Here is a 19,257-nt window from a genome sequence, read left to right on the forward strand (position 1 = left end):
CCGGCAGCGGCAGAGCGATGCATGAGGCAGGTACGTGCTTTTTGCGAGTCTCGTGAGAACTGACGGCAGCCATTCATGCAAAAAGCGCATGCCTGCCTCGTGTACCGCTCTGCTGCTGCTGGAAGAGAGCAGTGGAACCAATCAGGAGGCAGCCGTCCAGCGAGACAGAAGTGTGGAAAGTGCGCTGGACCCCCAGGATAAAAAAAAAAAGGTACCTGGGGGGGGGGGGGGGGCTAGCTGGCTTGGGGCTGGCTGCCACTACACGTGCCCACCATTAGACATGTCCTCTACCCTGTCCCAGCCTACAACTAGACTAGAGAGTTGCGCGGGGACAGAAATCCCACCCGTCCCCACCCGTCCCCGTGAGGAATCCCACCCGTCCCTGTGAGGATTCCCTCCGTCCCCACCCGTCCCCGCGAGGAATCCCCTCCGTCCCCACCCATCCCCGCGAGGAATCCCCTCCGTACCCGCCCGTCCCTATAAACTTCAGAAATAGTTATTTCATTTAATTATGCTACTGAATTAAAGGCTCTGGTAGAAACCCATTTACAAATAAGCAAAAAGACTTTATTAATTTGAAAATATTAATTGGGAAGAATACATACTTTGCAAATGGGTTTCTACCAGAGCCTCTAATGTTTATAAATTTTTATCAACACAACTAATATACTACTTTATCCTGAAGCAAAATAAAAAAAAAGAAATATAATTCTTTTCCTACCTTTGTTGCCTGGTTTCTGCTTTCCTCATGTTCTCATTCAATTCCTTCCATCCACTGTCTCTCTTCCTTCTGCATCTTCCATTTGCTCTGTTACTGTGCCTCTCCCTTTCTTCCCCCTTCCAAATTGGTCTGGCACCCATCTTCTTCTCTCCGCTCCCCCCATAGTCTGGCATCTGTCTTCTTCCCTGCCAGCGTCTTCTCCCTACTCTCTCTTCCCCATTTCCTTTCAGCGTCCTTCTCCCCCCATCTTCCCCATGTCCTGTCAGCGTCCTTCTCCCCCCTCTGTCTTCCACATGTGCTTTCAGTGTCCTTCTCCACCCCTTTGTCTTCCCCATGTGCTTTCAGCATCCTTCTCCCCCCTCTGTCTTCCACAAGTGCTTTCAGAGTCCTCCCCCCCCCGCCCTTCCCATGGCCTTTCAGCGTCCTTCTCCACCCCTTTGTATTCCCCATGTGCTTTCAGCGTCCTTCTCCCCACTCCTTCTCTACCGCCCCGGGTGCAGCACAGCCGGCCAGGTCCCCTTACTTTTGTGGCACTTCCCCGACCGACTGACAACAGCCCCGGTCCGACAAACCTCCCTGCCCTTAACTGCGAATCTAAATTACCTTATTACAGCTGCTGTAAGAAGATAATTTAGATTCGCGGCTACAGGGCAGGGAGGATTGTCGGACCGGGGCTGTTGTCGGTCGGTCGGGGAAGTGCCACAAAAGTAAGGGGACCTGGCTGGCTGTGCTGCAACTGGGGCGGGGTGTGGCGGGGCGAACCGCCCCCTCCCTTGGTAGCCACTCGAACCGCGAGGCTACTCTCCTCCTTACCTGCACTGCCTGCAGCACAGAGCCAAACGGAAGTCTTCCCGACGTCAGCGCTGACGTCGGGAAGACTTCCGTTCGGCTCTGTGCTGCAAGCAGAGAAGGTAGGGAGAAGAGCCGCGCGACTGAGTACATCCAGCCCCGCGACCCTCGGAGGCGTCCCCACGGGATCCCCGCGACCCTAGGGGGCGTCCCCACGGGATCCCCGCGACCCTAGGGGCATCCCCACGGGATCCCCGTGACCCAAAGGGGGAACCTGCGGGATGCCCGCGGGTCCCGCGGGATTCCCGTCGTCCCCGTTCCCGTGCAGCTCTCTACACTAGACCACCATAGGAGGGACAGGGCATACCATTTGGTTCAGAATTTTATTTTTCTTGGTTTTTCCTCCTCTACAGGTGGGTGCGTGTTATGGTCAGGTGCATCTTATAGAGCGAAAAATATGGTAATATATTGTTAATGTATATTTTCACACATTTGATGTTGATTGATATAATATTGACACGAAAAGACGATCACAAATAATGATGTTTTTGTTTATGTATTTATGATGTTTGGTTATGAAGTTTTAAAATATATTTTATTATTTTATTTTATATTGTTTTATTCATATATGTTTATGATGCTTTGTCAGTTTGATATTGATTTGTGGTTTTTGTGGATTATTGTAGACCCCTGAGGCAGGCAAGAGCTGAAACACTTGTCAGTGTCAAGTCATACGTCTTGATTATTCATTGTTAAATAAAGTATAATTTTATCCCAATTCTGGAGGCAGTTTCATCTTTGTTGGGAGTTGTTGTTTGTCGCTAAAAACTACTTCGGTCGGAGTTCACCTCAGTGCTATTAGTGATTTCTACGTTCCTGTCAACAATAAATCTCTGGCCTCTCATCCTCTTGTTTCCCAGGTTTATGAAAGGACTTTTCAATTGCAAACCTCAACTCAAGCCTCCTCCAGTTGACTGGTATCTTAATATAGTCTTAGTCACTCTGATGAAACCACCATTTGAACCAGTGGCTTCCACTCACCTCAGGTTTCTCACTTGGAAAGTGGTCTTCTTGATTTCTCTCACTTCTGCCTGTCGAGTGAGTGAACTCCAAGCATTGGTGTCTGACCTATTGTTCACAGTATTCTTTCATAATAAGGTGGTTCTCTGCACCTATCCTAAATTTCTCCAGAAAGTGTTCATCTCAATCAATCCATTGTGCTACCAGTTTTTTTCCCAAAGCCTCAAGCTCATTCTGGAGAAACAGCTCTTCACACATTTGATTGTAAATGTGACTTGGCTTACTACATTCATCGAGCTAAACCACATAGGACTTCACCTCTTGGGCAAACCTGTAACCAAAAGAATTATTTCCACATGGCTAGTGGCCTATATTTCTTTTTGCTATGCTCAGACTGGGCTGCAGCTCGAGGATCGTGTAACAGCACACAAAGTCCAAACTATGGCAGCATGAATAGCTTTCTTACGTCCACTCCCATTGATGAAATTTGCAAAGCTGCTATTTGGATCTGAATTCACACATTCACATTTCATCCATGGTGCGAACTCATCTTGACTATTGCGTTCAATTCTGGTCAAAACCAAAAAAACTCTGTGGAGTGACGATGTTCCCAAATGGACTTTATTTGAAAGTATCAAAGTTCCAAAGGTACACTAAAATCATCCACATAAAATAATTCCATCCACATAAAAGTAAATCATCCACATAAGAGCCTTAAAGGACCTAGTCCGCTAGGGATACAAGACCCAACACGGTCCGCGTTTCGACAAAAAGTCTTCTTCAGGGGTCCCTGGGGGTCCTATAAAGGTGAGAACGTGGGAAACAATTGTGTGGTGAACCGGAAGTGAGACACTGTTTGCATTTGTAATTTCCCAGATCTCCCCTGGAGCCCTTTTTAAAAATCGGCGTAATATTGGCCACCCTCCAATCTTCAGGTACTACAGACGATTTTAGCGACAAGTTACAGATCACTAACAGCAGATCAGCAATTTCATGTTTGAGTTCTTTTAGTACCCTGGGATGTATACCATCCAGTCCTGGCGATTTATCACTTTTTAACTTGTCTATTTGGCTTAGTACATCTTCCAGATTCACCAAGATTTCTTTCATTCCTCCGCATCATCATCTGAAGGTCCATGATGGAGATGGTCATTTCAACCAAGCAGCATTACAGAATTTATTTTCTAAATGGCCAACTCTCTTTCCATCCATCCCATTCTGTTCGGCTAGGGAGTCCCACATGTGAGAATATGCTGCCTGCTTGTCTTAGGATAAAGCACAGTTACTTATGTAACAGGTGCTATCTGGGGACAGCAGGCAGATATTCTCATATCCCTCTCACCTCCCCTGGTTGGCTTTTTAGCTTGCTTAGGGAAATGAGGAATTGCAAACCTATGTCGGGCGGGAAGGCACTTGTGCATACATGATGTGGGCAGTCGTGAAGTTTCTTAAAACTTGGTGACAATTCACTTTTAACACTATTTATACTGGGCTTCATGGATGACGTCACGCACGTGTGAGAATATCTGCCTGTTGTCCCTGGATAAACCTGTTAAGATAAGTAACTTTGTTAATGTGGACATTCGTGGTATCGGTAATCACTTTTGAATAATGAATGTGCGTACAGTGCAGGTGACAGGGGAATTTGGGTTCAAATGGGCAACATTATAGCTCAAGTACCTAGGAATCTTTGTTTAAAAAAATACTGAACCAAATGATTTAAGTAAATATGTAGGTCATGCTTGATATAGTTATGAGACTATGCAACACTGCTAACCACAGATGCTTTCTAAGCAACACTGCTATTCACTGATGCTTTCTTGGTAGGGCCAAGTTGAGGAATCGTGCTAACCATGCTCGCCTACCTCTGCCTCAAGGAATTTTATTCTAGAATAGACAAACTATTTAACTTTTCTTTGGAGAGATAGGAGCCTTCAAATTGCCTTAAAAGCATTTAAGCTTCCAAAGAACTGGCAGGGTAGGGTTCCCAGATATTTATCTTTCACATAGAATTCCTTTTGTGATATGGAACAATGGGACCCACATGGCTGAGGATAGAGGAAGAATGTCATCCTTCTTGGAACTTATGCTCTACTAATGGTTACAATTTTTAAAGTTGTCCACGTAGTCACACTTTGATATGGCATTTAGTTATCTTACCCCCATTTACATCTGATCTTACAACCTGATTATTTCAGTGAACCTCTTCATTTCCTTCCTGTTCTTCTCTTATGCATGTTGTAGAGACCTGCCATGTCTCATGCATTCCAGCTGCCTCCAGTTTATATTTGTCTGTCATAAGGAAATTATTGTTGTGTTGTTCATTCCCCACTTCCTGTTTTTTTGTCTCGTCTTTCATTTGATTCTTGCAGGTAGGTTACTGTTTTTTTATAGACATAACTTGTGTGCACACTGTCTTGACACTCTTAGGAGAGTGTGGTGCAGTGGTTAGAGCTACAGCTTCAGCACACTTAGGTTGCGGGTTCAAACCCTGCACTTCTCCCTATGACCTTGGGCAAATCACTTAATCCTCCACTGCCCCAGGTACATTAGATAGATTGTGAGCCCATCGGGATAGTTAGGGAAAATGCTTGAAGTACCTGTATGTAAACCATTTTGAGTCTGGTTGTATAACTACAAAAAGGCAGTAAAAAAATCCCAATCCCTTTCCCTCTTCCCTTTCTTGGCAAAATTGCAGTCTGTCATATAAAATACATGTCTTTCTAATGTTACGTTTCTGGAGACCTTGGATAAGTCAGCAATGATTTGCTGTTTGAACTAGTGCTATCTGAGCTTGATAGAGAGTCAGAAGGTCCACGATGGAAGAGTTGTAACCCCTGTTTGATATAGCTCAGGGGTGGGCAAACCTTTTGATTCGTGGGTCACAATGGGTTCTTAAATTTGACAGAGGGGCTGGACCTAGAGCATCTTTCTATCTCTCCATCCCTCCCGTTCCCCTGTGCAGCAGAACCATTGCCCAGCTATCTTTCCTTCCCTCCCTCCCATCCCTAATGCAGCAGAACCCTTGCCCAGCTTCCATCCTTCTCTCTCTCCCTCCCTCCCTCCCATCCCTCGTGTCGCAGAACCCTTGAGCACCTGCCCCCACTATGCAGCCGAACCCCCGCTGACCCTCCATCCTTCCCTCCCATCTGAACCCTGCCAACCATGAGCCCTACATAACTCCCTCCAGAGCAGTGTTGGGTCGGCAGCACTCTAAACAGGCTGCTTCGTGGCCTTCTCTCGTCGGGTCCTTCTGTGTGCTGCTTTACTGATGACATCATCAGTGATGTGGCAGAGGGAATTCCACAACTAGAGAAGGCCGTGAAGCAGCTAGTTTAGAGTGCTGCCAGCCTGACACTGCTTTGGCGGGAGGTATATAGGGCTCACGGTCGGATGGTCGGCGGGCCAGATTAAAAAAATAAAAGGGGCCGGATATGGCCCGCGGGCCCTAGTTTGCCCATGACTAGTGTAGCCCCAAGAATAGCAGCAGAAAAATAGCTTTGCCATAGAGGCAAGGAATCGACATTGAGGCAACTGGTGGAGAATAACTGCAAGATTTGGGATTTCTCACTCTTAACTATTTAAATGGTTTCAGCTGTTTCATTGGGTAACCAGGAGCCCTGTAGATTACAAAGCAGAAGCTGTTCAGACATTACTAAGAGGGTGCTCTTCTAAGTTCTGAAAGGCTGAGGAACATGCACTTTTCAATTCAGCTCTGGTCTGACTAAAGCTGAAGAGTAATTTTGGGGGGCACCATCAAAAAACCTACTCAAATCAACTTACCTTACCTATTCTCTGTCCTTTCTTATGTGTTGAGTGATTTGGTCACCATGAAGATTCTGGAAGGCTGGTTTATTTGGTTCAAATAACTGTTGGCATTGCTACAATGCATTAGGCATCCTACCACGTATCATGCTTTGAGTGTTCTATACAGACCGTTTGGAATGCGGTATGGCAATGCATACAAGACGTACTGCAGTTTAATCTAAACATGTCTTTGGAGATGATAATAGAAGCTAATTGAGGCTCATAAGCAATTGCATACAGTATAACATGTGTTACAAATAACTTACTAACTGTAAAAACAATGATAGTTGGGCCTATAGAAACATGTTGGCAGATAAAGGCCAAATGGCCCATCCACAGTAAACATTATTTCTTCCTCTCTCTAAGAGATCCCATGTGCCTATCGCACGCTTTCTTGAAATCAACACAGTCTCTGTCTCTACCATCTCTACCGGGAGACTGTCCCATGCATCTACCACCCTTTCTGTAAAAAAAATATTTCCTTAGATTACTCCTGAGCCTATCGCTGTTAACTTCATCCTATGCCCTCTCATTCCAGAGCTTCCTTTCAGATGAAAGGAAGGTATTGAAATGTCTCTATCATATCTCCCCTCAACTGCCTTTCCTCCAAAGTATATAGATTGAGATCTTTAAGTCTGTTCCCATACGCCTTATGACTAAGACCACGCACCATTTTAGTAGCCTTCCTCTGGACTGACTCCAACCTTTTTATAACATTTGGAGGTATGGCCTCAAGAATTGTACTCAAATTCTAAATGAGGTCTCATCAGAGTCTTATACAGGGGCATCAATACCGCCTTTTTCCTACTGGCCATACCTCTCCCTATGCGCCCTAGCATCCTTCTAGCTTTTGCCATCACTGTCACCTTTTCAACCTGTTTTGGCCACCTTAAGATCATCACATACAGTCACATCCAAGTCCTGCTCTTCTGTTGTGCACATAAGTTCTTCACCCCCTAAACTGTACCGTTCCCTCGGGTTTTTGCAGCCCAAATGCATGACCTTGCATTTCTTAGCATTAAATTTTAGCTGCCAAATTTCAGACCATTCTTCAAGCTTTGCCAGGTCTTTCTTCATGTTGTTCACACCATCCTGGGTCTCTACTCTATTGCAGATTTTGGTATCATCCGCAAAGAGGCAAATTTTACCTGACAGCCTTGCAGCATTATCATTTATAAAAATGTTAAAAAGAACAGGCCCAAGAACAGAACCTTGAGGCACACCACCCTCTGTCAACCCGTTCTTGACTCAGCCTGTCACTTTGAGACCCATCCTGAGGGCACTCAGTTTATTTATTAGACTTCTTTGTGGAACACTGTCGAAGGCTTTGCTAAAATCTAAATACACCACGTCTAGCGCACTCCCTCTATCCAATTCTCTGGTCACCCAGTCAAAGAAATTAATCAGATTTGTCTGAGAAGACCTACCTCTAGTGAATCCATGTTGCCTCCGGTCCTGTAATCCACAGGATTCCAGAAACGTGACCATTCTCTGTTTTAAGTGTTTCCATTAATTTGCTTACCAGAGAAGTCAGACTTACCGGCCTGTAATTTCCTACTTCTTCCTTCCTTCCACTTTTGTGGTGAGGGACCACATCCACCCTTCTCCAGTCCTCCGGTACCACTCCCAACTCTAGAGACTCATTGAAAAGGTCAGTCAGCGGAGCCACCAGAACTTCCCAGAGTTCCTTCAGCACCCTCGGATGTACACCATCTGGCCCCTTCGCTTTGTCTACTATAATTTTGTATGTCTCGTTGATTGATTGATATTTTTTTTGTTTGTTTATAGACTCCTGAGAAGAAACAATCAGAATCATCAAGAGGAAGAAAGAGAAAAGCTGAAAATCAGAGTGAAAGCAGCCAAGGTAAACTGAGAAATCTTTTGAACAAAATCACACTGGTCAGATTTTTATGCTCTTGAAGTCCAGATATGCTTTAGAACAGTAATTATGTAATAAGAAATATATAATCTGATTTTGATTTATTGTATATCATTGTGTACTGCCTCTGATTTTTGTACTCCCTTCAGCTGTGCATAGTTAATAAGATTTCAGAATATCCTTTGTGTTTTATTGTAAAAAAATAAACGATGGCATGATAGAAATTGTTACAAGACTTATGCTGGATAATCAAATGATTGAATTGAAACAGCTTTGAAACTTTTGAACAATAGCACCAGTTTTCAAGGTTACTGTCCATTCACAAGCTTATAGGTGGTCATAATTCATTCAGGCACCTTTTTACAAAGTGCTGTGCACCAAATTCTCTGACGCCCATTCAGATTCCTATGGGCATCTGAGCATTTACCATGCCGGCCTGCACTGCCAGCTTTAGTAAAAGAGGGAGTCAGTCATATTTAAAAAAAATAAAGCGTCTAAAGGGAGAGCATATCTCATACTTTCTTATTTCATGCTTAGATTAGAAATGGTTGAACACATTCAGGTTGTATACTTTGAAGAATTTCAGTACAAAATTTAAATATCAATAGATGAACAGGAATGTCAAGGAAGGGAGCAAGAGTTCTATATACTGCTGATCATGGCATAATCCTCATCCTCATAAGATTTAAAAGCTTGTTTAATTCTTTTTAGGCTACTAGACTGCCCAATTTAATTAAAAGTACCGTATATACTCAAATATAAACTGCCCAATTTAATTAAAAGTACCGTATATACTCAAATATAAACCGGGATTATTGGGCCAAAAAATTGGCCCAAGAAGAGGGCTCTGCACCCTGCCCCCTCCCTGCCCTAGCCTCATACTTCATCTGCTGATCCCAGCAAGCAGCCTGGTGACAGTCTTAATATGTTCTATGGTATGGATACTATAATTTTCTACGCATCCCACCTTTCGGACTCGCCATGCGGCAATTGGGACAGCATTTTGCAGGAGTGAGGCATCCCCGGCTGGCTTGTGTAGACGTGTGTGCGCCATCGCCACCACTTCAGCGTGCGAAGTGAGCTGTCATGCACTGGGTTTCTGGAGAACCGTTACTCAGCGCCCCGCCCCCTCACGCTCCAGTTCCATTCTTTGTGATAAAGAGAGTACGGCTTCCTCCAGAGAGGAGGCCTTGGCACCTGCGGAAGTGGTAAGAGAAGAATTGGGAGAGGGAAACTATTATCTAGTCTGAGCACATGTTACATTTTTAAAATAGGGAGGTCAGGGACACTCACAGCATCTCTCAAAAGATCGGAATAGTTCCTTGTTCCTCTCTAAGATCAAAGCTTTCTATCATCATCTGTATTTATATAGAGAGAGAGGACAATTCCTTGCCATTTTGTAAAATCTCCCATCCTTCATTCCCAACAGTATTATGCCTTTTGCAAGGTTCATGATATTCTAGCTCCCCAACTATTGCATTTATAGAGAGGCCAAGGATAGCTACTTTTTCCTTAATTTTTGTATTTATAAGTGCAGAACCCTTCTCTCCTCCATCATCTATAAAGAATAGCCCAGTGTCTCTCAAACTGTGTGACAAAAGATTCCAAATTTTTACTTTATTATTAAAAATTCCCTTCATAAGTATACACTAGGATAGATGACATGTACATTGCGTACGCAAGAGTCTATCAATGTTATGAGCATCTGTGTGCGTAATAATACAACCACCCAGACAATCATCATTCTTTGATGTGACTGGTCCTTGAAAACTAACTGCAAGTATTTTTATTTTTTAAGCAGTAGTTATCCTAACTTGAGCAACCAAACAATCAAGGCTTTGTTAGAGTTTGGATCTTATCTTTGCAAAACTTGGATTTTCAGTTCCAACAGAAATTAAATTAAGGAATGACAGCAGATAACAGATGAGGAAATGTGTGTTTGCTTGTTGACTTTTGAGCTGTGGATCGGCAGATGAGATATAAGGCTAGGGCAGGGAGAGGGGCAGGGTGCAGAGCCTGGGAGGGAGAGAGGGAGGGTGCAAAGTATGATGGAGGAAGGAAAGAAGGGTGCTGGATGCAGAGCCTGACAGAACAGGGTACTTGAATATTAACCCGCCCGACTTATATTTGAGTTAACCAATTTTCCTCCTTTTGGGGGGGAAAAAGGGGGTCTCGACTTATATTTTGATTGACTTATATTCGAGTATATACGGTATTCCAGGTCAATTCACAGCTAAGTTGCAAGGAACTCAATTTTATGTGGCTATAATTGTATCTGTACAAGTTCAAAAGGTACTTAACCTATATACCAGAAAAATATATATGGATGCATTGTACACATGGGGTTTGAGCACAGGTGTTAACTCTTGCAAAATACATGGCTGCACGTGGCATTAAAATATATGATAATGAGGCATTTAAGTATTCCACAATAATGTAGAAAAGGAAATGGTGGCTTTCATTGCACACAGAATGCAAGAAATTTATTGCCAGGTATGGGGTTGTGTAAGAAAGTTGGTTGGGAGGATAAGAGTTGTTTAGTTTGGGTTTTTTGTTTTTTTTGTTGTTGTTTTTTTTAAATCATAGCAACTTTAAAACAAGGCACATGGAAAAATAGTAGTAGCACACACATTTGCACCTGTTCGCCTGTATCTGTGCCTCTATGCATAAACATCAGGTCCAAAAATATATTTATCAATGCAGATACCAGAGTTAAGGCATCTAAAAGAAGTGCAATAATCAAATGTGCATATTATTTTGAGAGGAAATATATATTTATAGATATAGATATTTATACTTTGATTTGGCTGTGTATCTGCTGGAGGCAGTATTGGCTGCACAACATAGTTGCTTTTACCGAATGAGACGTGCACATAAGAACATAAGAGTTGCCGCTGCTGGGTCAGACTGGTGGTCCATCCTGCCCAGCAGTCTGCTCACGTGGCAGCCTCCAGGTCAAAGACCAGTGCTCTAAATGAGTCCAGCCTCACCTGCGTATGTCCCAGTTTAGCAGGAACTTGTCCAGCTTAGTCTTGAAACCCTGGAGGGTGTTTTCCCCTACAACAGACTCCAGAAGAGCGTTCCAGCTCTCCACCACTCTCTGGGTGAAGAAGAACTTCCTTACGTTTGTATGGAATATATCCCCTTTCAACTTTAAAGAGTGCCCTCTCGTTCTCCCTACCTTGGAGAGTGTGAACAGCCTGTCTTTATCTACTAAGTCTATTCCCTTCAGTATTTTGAATGTTTCGATCATGTCTCCTCTCAGTCTTCTCTTTTCAAGGGAGAAGAGGCCCAGTTTTTCCAATCTCTCACTATACGGCAACTCCTCCAGCATTTGGTTCTCTCTTTCTGATTACTGTGTGAATTGTCCATGATTAAAATTTGTATATACTGGCTGGAGGGGGCAAGGTGGCAGCAGCGACGGATGTGTGAGAGGACGCTCTGACTTGCGCTCCAAACCACCAAAGAAAAGCACGGTAAAGTGCAAAGGGGAAGCCGCGTTCGTTTCCAGCCTAACCGACCTCCTCCCCGGTATCATTACAGCGAACGTTGGAAGAATTCCTCTTACTAGCTGGAACAAAAGATAATCTTTGGGGTGGCGAGCTTCTAGCAGGGGATTTCGTCTGAATGCATTAGATATCACACTGAGTCCCAAAGGCCGCAAGAATCCAGTTCAGTCCGATAGTGGAGCGAAAGGGCAGTTGAGGAGCTTCACTACGGATACCAAAGAGATTGCCAAGTTTAGCTTTGTTGCTGGGACACACAGCCTGATTCTCCACTAGCCGAGGTGGGACAGCCAACATGAGAGATATGTGCTGGAGCAACAAGTGGATGGCCTGAGAAGTTTTCACTGAGGTCTGACCATGCTGTTGCTAAAGGCAATAGCGCTGGATTTAGGAACACTGCCAGGCTGAAGGAAAGACCAGAGAAGATTACTTTGGAGCAGGTTTGGGACGATGTTAATACACTGGAGGTTAAATTGACTGAGTGTTTGGACAGTGTTTTGCAATTACCAGAGATGATACAAAACACATATTAAACAATGTGGGGACTTGGTTACTAAAATGGACACCCAAGACCAGGAATTAGGAAGATCTATTGAGGGGTTTCAGGCCACTCAATTGACTTTGGTAAAAAATAACCTGAACATCCACCAAAGAATAGAAAGGTTGGAGAACGATGAACGCAGGTTAAACTTGAGATTTCTTAATTTTCCACAGTCTCCTAATGAGATGTTGAAGAAATACTTAAGAGAAATCCTACAAATACCATCTGGGAATATGCCTCCAATAATCAAAGTTTATTAAATAAACCTGGGAAGTCTATTGGGGCCAGTTTTGATTTGACTGGCTTCCTGGAGAGCTCGGGTACAGCTGTGACCAAGGCGACCTTCATTGTAGCATTTGCATTAGAGTATGATAGGAACTGGATTCTTCGATTTGTATTTTTGTTTTAAAGGTGTAAAATTTATGGATTATTCTGTGATGGTTTTTCCTGACCTTTGTAGGTCAACTCAACTGAGAAGAAAGGCTTTTATAGTGCTTAAATCCCAGGTAGTAGACCTCAAAGGGACTTTTTTTTCCTGTAGTTTCCATGTAAATGTATTGTTAAAATGACTTGAGAAAACTTTTGTGTTCTTTAACCCTGAGCATCAAAAAAAATTCCTGGAAGCAAGGTTATCTCCATTTCCAATAGCAGTGTCTACTCCCTTAAATAACAAATATAAATGTTGCAGAATGTAATTAAATTCCAACTAATTCGTCGGCTAAAAACTATGCTTTTCTAAAGTAAAATATTTTCCTTAATTCCTTGTTTTTCTTTAATCTTGCCCTCTTCTCAGAATAAATTTTCTTTAATATGGGAGTTTAGATAGAGATACAAGCTATTTCTAAGTATTTTAAAGTTTATCTTTTTATTTGCATTGTAATTCTATTTTCTTTGACAAGTACATGCTTGTAATATTTGAATAATTTGCACAAAAAAAAATTGTATATACTTCACCGCTGCTGTATATTTTCATGGTAATTTTGCAGTACAAGCCTTTTTGCACGTGGCTCTACAGTGAACTTTTCTGTATTGGTCTCATGATAAGACATAGAAAGGGTCAAATTAGAACAAGCCTGAAACTTGTGAGCAATAGCACCAGTAATTGAGGCTTCATCCTATGCCAGTTTTATGTAGAATATTCCTTGTTGCCTATCCGTATTCTGTCTCATGGTGATATAAGGCTTGGTAATACTTCCATCAGAAATTAATCATTCATCTTCGTGGTTTGTTCTGTTAATTCTTTACTGTAAAATTACATAATCTTAGATGTTTTGCAGATAGATTTGTTGACTAGGAAATCGAGATTGTCTGTCTGAATCCTTTGTATATAAGGCTATACAGAGTTAATGGCAGTTAGAATTGGCTTAATGGTTACAGTAGAATGCTGTGAACTAGGGGAAAGCAAGGTTCAAATCCTGTATCTACGGTACTTGTGAGCTTGGGAAAGCCAATTCAGCCACCATTTCTTCAGGTATAAACTTAAATTCTGTTACATCTGCTCATGAGTCTGTTAGATGATTAATCCATTCCCATGAACTGGGTTATGCAGAAGTGTGATTCTTACAACTTTCAGCACCTCCCATATTGCCAGACGGAGTGGAGTGTGCCCTCTTCAGTTTTTCCTTCTGCAAGCGAACTGTGCAGAGGTGTTTCTGATCTGTTCTGCTTAGTTTTTCTTATTTTCGGCTTTAAGTTTGTTTTTTCTGAGGCTTTGGTGCCCTGAGACCCCATATTTAGGGATTCTCTGCTTGGGATTGCAGCTTGCAAGGAAAACCACCTTCGGGTGGATCTATGGAGCCAACTTCCTATGTCATATTTTAGGGCTCGGGGTTCGTTCCCCTAGGAACCAGCTCTCCTTCTGGATTTTTCAGTAGTTTGAGCAGAGGCTGTGGGCACCGAACTCTTGGGGCATTAGGGAGCTGACAGAGCTAGCTGCAAAATTCCCCCCTTCATCCCCCCCCCACCGGTCCCATGGTGTGGAGGTCTTGGATGGGGTCAGTTCGACTGGCAGCCCAAAGATTTCCTGGTTTGGAGTTCTTATTGGAAGTTTCTGAGGCAGGAAGTGCTTTCCATCTCTTCCAGCTGCAGAGAAAGTTGACAAACAGCAAGCACTTTCACAGAACTGTGAGTACAACCCCATTATTTCCTAAGGGAAAATTTAGGGGGTAGAGGTTTGTGTCCATAAACTCAAAATACTGCTCAAAGACTGCAAAATCACTGTCATGCCCTTGGGCCCCACACATGAAAAAGGACACACCCTAGACATGCTTGCAACCACCCCCACTAATCTCACTACCAGCATCAAATGGACCCCCGTACCATGGACTGACCATTACCTCCTAAGCTTTCGCCTAAACCTCTCAATGGAGAACCAGAGTGACAAAAGCCACCAAGGAAGAAAAATTAGTGCAAGGAAGGACAAGACCAAACCTCTTCTGGAACATAGTAGCAAACTCCCTAACCCCCCTTCTAACTGCACTATATCAATGCTAGCAAGCTGGAATCATACCATAACCAACACACTGGACACCCTCATCCCCCCTCCACACCCATAAAACAAAACAAAATCAGACTTCCCCCTGGTTCACCAAATCACTGAGAACCAACTATGCAGACGACTGGAAAGTAAATAGCGAAAGAGCGGAGTGCAAGAACACAGAACACTGGCAATAAATAAATAAATACAAATTCAACATATCAGAGGCCAAGAAAAACTATTATGCCAGCAAATTAGGAACCAAAACGTTAAGACACCCAAAAATCTATTCCTCCTGGTGTGACATCTCATTACCCCTCTGAATCAAGATTCCATGGTACACCTCAACAAAATAACAGCACAAGAACTAGCAGACTTCTTCCTCAATAAAATCAAGATAGTTCAGTCTGAAGTAGCCAAAGCGACCATCACGGAAACTTGCGCTTTTGATACTCCTTGGCACCCCACAGAACCCACCAAAGCAGACCAAATCTGGGCTTCATTCTCCAGCTTGTCCATTTCTGATACAACTATTATCCAAACTGTCAGCGCGCCACAGTCTCCTGGACAACTGCCTCTTACCCCCCTCATAACTGCACCTGAACAAATCATCATCTGGATCATCAACCTTCTCAATGGCTCCCTGAACCAAGGCCATTTACCGGAAACAATGGGAAAAATAACACGCCCTCCCATACCAAAAACTCCAAAGGCAGATCTCTCCATGGCCTCAAACTACAGACCCATCGCTGGCATTCCTATTCTAACAAAAATCATCAAGACCCACGTAAGTAAAAACTTGCAACTTACATCGAGCAACATTCATGTCTCCACTCATCCCAATTTGGATTCCGCCAACAACACAGCAATGAACTTCCCATCATCACATTAATCACAAAAACCAAACTACTACTCAGTACAGGACGTCATGCAATACTCCTGCAATTTGTCATTTCTGCTGCCTTTGACTCTGTGGATCACCATCTACTACTAACAAAACTGTCAGAAATTGGTATAACAGGAACAGTGCTAAGGTGGTTCTCCGACTTCCTACAAAACAGAGAATACATCCTCAAAAAGAATAGAGTGATCTCCAACTCCTGGAAGGCCTTCTGTGGCAGTGGGTGCCACAAGGCTCTCCACTCTCACCCATTCTGTTTAACCTTTTCATGAGTTCTCTCGGTAACACCAAATTTGAAGATGAAAGCATAATGTCCTTTGCAGATGACATTTTGCTCCTCATTCCTACAACCAATCAGATATTACCAACAAAGTATCAATCAATATTGAAAGAATTCAAAATTGGGCAACAATCAACAAGCTAAAATTAAATCCAGTCATAACCAAAGTCCTATACTTCCACATCATCCAAAAGACAGCACTGACAAGTATCACTCTTTGATTGGGCAACACCCTCGGTGTTGATAAAACCTCCAAAATCCTAGGCTGCATTCTTGACTCCACACTAACCATGGAAGCTCAAATCTCTAATCTCCGGAAAAGTCCCTCTTCACCATGAGACAATTAAGACCCATCAGACCATACTTTCATCAGCATCACTTTGCTCTGATTGTACAGTCGATGATTCTATCACAGCTGGACTACTGTAACTCTGCCTACATGGGAATTAACACTGCATTGGTCCATAAAATGCAGCTCATTCAAAACACAGCTGTAAGACTAATTTTCAACCTGAAAAAATATGACTCGGTCTCAGCCTTAATCAAGCAACTACACTGGTTATCCATCCCATCACGAATAAAATTTAAAACATCTTGCATTATTCACCAAATACTTCATGGAAACTGAGCAGCTCCTCATCCAGCTGTTCTCAAAAGCATGGTCTACTTCTCGCAGAACCCTCAACAGGATACAACTAAACCTCCCGCCAACAAAAAAAATCTCCAATACAAGCGAGTTTTTCACTCCGTGCTAACCTTCCTAGGAGTGAAAACTTGGAATGACCTCACAGAAATGACCAGAACGGAACCCAGCTACACCACATTCCGGAAAAGAATGAAAATTCTTCTCTTTGATACATGAACAATACATATCTCTCTCTTTCTCCATTCTTGCCTAAGTATCTCCCCTCTTTCTCCTACTCCCTCTCATCCCTGCCTCTCTCTTCTCTATGTAAGTCGCCTTGAGCCTGTATAAGTATGCGTGATGCACAAATAGAAGATTAGATTAGATGAATACTTATTTATTTGTACAAGTTTTTTTTTTATTAGAATAGTACTGTTTTTAAGAATATTTGATGTAATATGAGGTTTGTAGGGAAGAGGTTGAAGAGAGAACGTTTGTTTTTCTTCTGTTATGAGTCTATATGTAGTTGATTGTCTGTCTTATTGTAATCCGCTTAGGCATTAAGTGGAGAAGGAATTTTTAAAATAATAAAAATAAATAATATTTCTCAACAACTGAAGAAGCATATCAAAGAATAATTATAAAACCATATGCATATGAAAAAAACCACAATAAAAAAACCATACACCTTAAGAGCTTAATACCACTTGGGATCCTTTGCCCTAGCTTTGCTAACATCTGTAATACACGAGAAAAGCTAACGAGCACCATATCATCATGATTTTGCCCACATGTACCGTTGGGTATCGCAGTGTGTTCACTACTCTGAAATTAAAGCATATGGATGTAGCAATGGATATTACAGCATGTTCACTTCCCTCAAATGAAAGTGTACCAATTGTACTGAATGCTGCTTAAGACTGCAATGTGATTATGTAATCCACCATCGCAATCACACTTTGTTTTATATGTATCTGAAGAATATGTTTAAAAAACCATATTATCAAAAGAGCCATTTAGGTTATTTATAATCCAAGGTACAGTATTTATAATCTAATAAAATGGAAAAAAAAACTATTAGAAAAACTAGTGCAAATCCAAATTTTTGTACAAAAAAATGTATACAAAAAGAGATAGGTGGCAGTCATATTATGGATTGGCATACTCCTTACTTGTTGCTGTCTGGTTAGAAGGATAAAAAGTGGGCATGCAATCCAAGATGGCCACCAGTCCCTGACATACTTTATCCCTCTCTGGAACTTCTTTAAGAAATTTCCTCAGTATGCCAAAGTAGATGGGAAAGTCCATAGTTAATTCCTCCCAGAGGCTTTCTTCCCCCATGGTCTGTCCCAATGGCTGTTTTGTGAGAAGTATTGGGACCCCAATGGAGTTGGTGAGTAACCTGCTAGAGACGCAGGTTGAGGGAGGAGTAATCCTGCTTTCTCCTGAGCTGGAAACTACCCTGAGCCCTGACTGGAGAGCCCCTCTTCCACATCCACAGAATAGCAGTTTGCCACTCATGGCAGAGTTAGTGCAGCTGGGTCAAACAGTGGGAGCTTTTCCATGGGAGGAAATGTGTTATCTGAGTGGTGATTCCTGGACCCGAGGGATTTTGGCCTCCTTGAATGGAGTTACATCTGCTGCAACTTCCATTGTTGGGGAAAAATTAGTGGCTGGAATTGAGTTGAACAATTCTAACAAAATTAGAAGCAACTGAAACATGAATGCCTTTAAAAAAAAAAAAAAATTATTATAAAGGCCTACTGAAGTGACTCTGGAATCTGTTTGGCAACTGGTTGCAGACCTGGGTAAGAGTTTATGTCCGCAGATCAATATTGTGCATCAAAAAATGGAGGATATGACATTCAAAGTTAATAAGAACACTTCTGACTTAAACAATTTGGTAACTCAAGTTGCAGTGTTAGAAAAAGATGTTGAAGATCAAAACTGAACAATTTTCAGTTATAAAGGATTTGGCTAAGGGGTAAATCAGAGGTTTTTGAAAACTATGCACGAAGGAATAACCTTCGCTTTTTTAATTTTCCCTGTATGATCTCAGTAACATAAAGAGATGTTGAAATGTTATTTGTTGGAAATTTTTAATGTTCCTGAGGATAATTTCAGCATGTGTAAAATGCCTTCCTCAGGGAACACTGACGCTGAAATCATTGCAGTGCACTTAATAGAATAGATGTTGATAATTAGTCTCCAAAAAGAGTTAGACGTGCCAAACTGCAGACAATTTGTTGCATCTGACTCTTTTTGGAGACTAATTATCAACATCTATTAAGTGCGCCACAGTAATTTCAGCATCTGTGTCCCTGAGGAAGGCATTTTATACCTGCCGAAACTAGGATCCTTGTTGGGAACATATGTTTAAATCAAGACTGTTTATTAGCTGATAGGACACCTCCCTTTACTTTCTGTTTGTACTGTTTGTATCTTAAGGTGAGGAGCTTCTTCTTTCATTTTGTTTCCTGAGGATAATTTACCACCTTTCTCAAAAGTTGTTTTATTTGCCATCAAAAATAGCCAAATCTTTGTAACAAGATAAAGATTCTTGGCTTAGTGTGGCCAATTTAGATGTTTCAGCACTGTTGGAATCTTTAGATACTGATTTAATTACTTCAGCTACTTTATTGGTTACTGTGGCCTTGACTTTGGATAAAGACTGGTTGAGATTATTCTTCAGGAATGAAAAAAAAACTTTTT

The 19,257-nt window shown here is 42.3% G+C and overlaps 1 protein-coding gene across 6 annotated transcripts in view; it reads left to right on the plus strand.

Annotated features, from left to right (window-relative positions):
• TLK1 (tousled like kinase 1) overlaps positions 1-19,257 on the plus strand; it is a 281,093-nt gene that overhangs the window by 74,102 nt on the left and 187,734 nt on the right. For all 6 annotated transcript variants that reach the window (XM_033947201.1, XM_033947199.1, XM_033947200.1 and 3 more), the window contains exon 4: positions 8,126-8,201. In XM_033947201.1, the coding sequence (XP_033803092.1) occupies positions 8,126-8,201 (76 nt within the window). The remainder of the gene's footprint in view (positions 1-8,125; positions 8,202-19,257) is intronic.

The sequence above is a fragment of the Geotrypetes seraphini genome, chromosome 5 (genome assembly GCF_902459505.1).
Source record: "Geotrypetes seraphini chromosome 5, aGeoSer1.1, whole genome shotgun sequence".
NCBI classification, from domain to species: domain Eukaryota; kingdom Metazoa; phylum Chordata; class Amphibia; order Gymnophiona; family Dermophiidae; genus Geotrypetes; species Geotrypetes seraphini.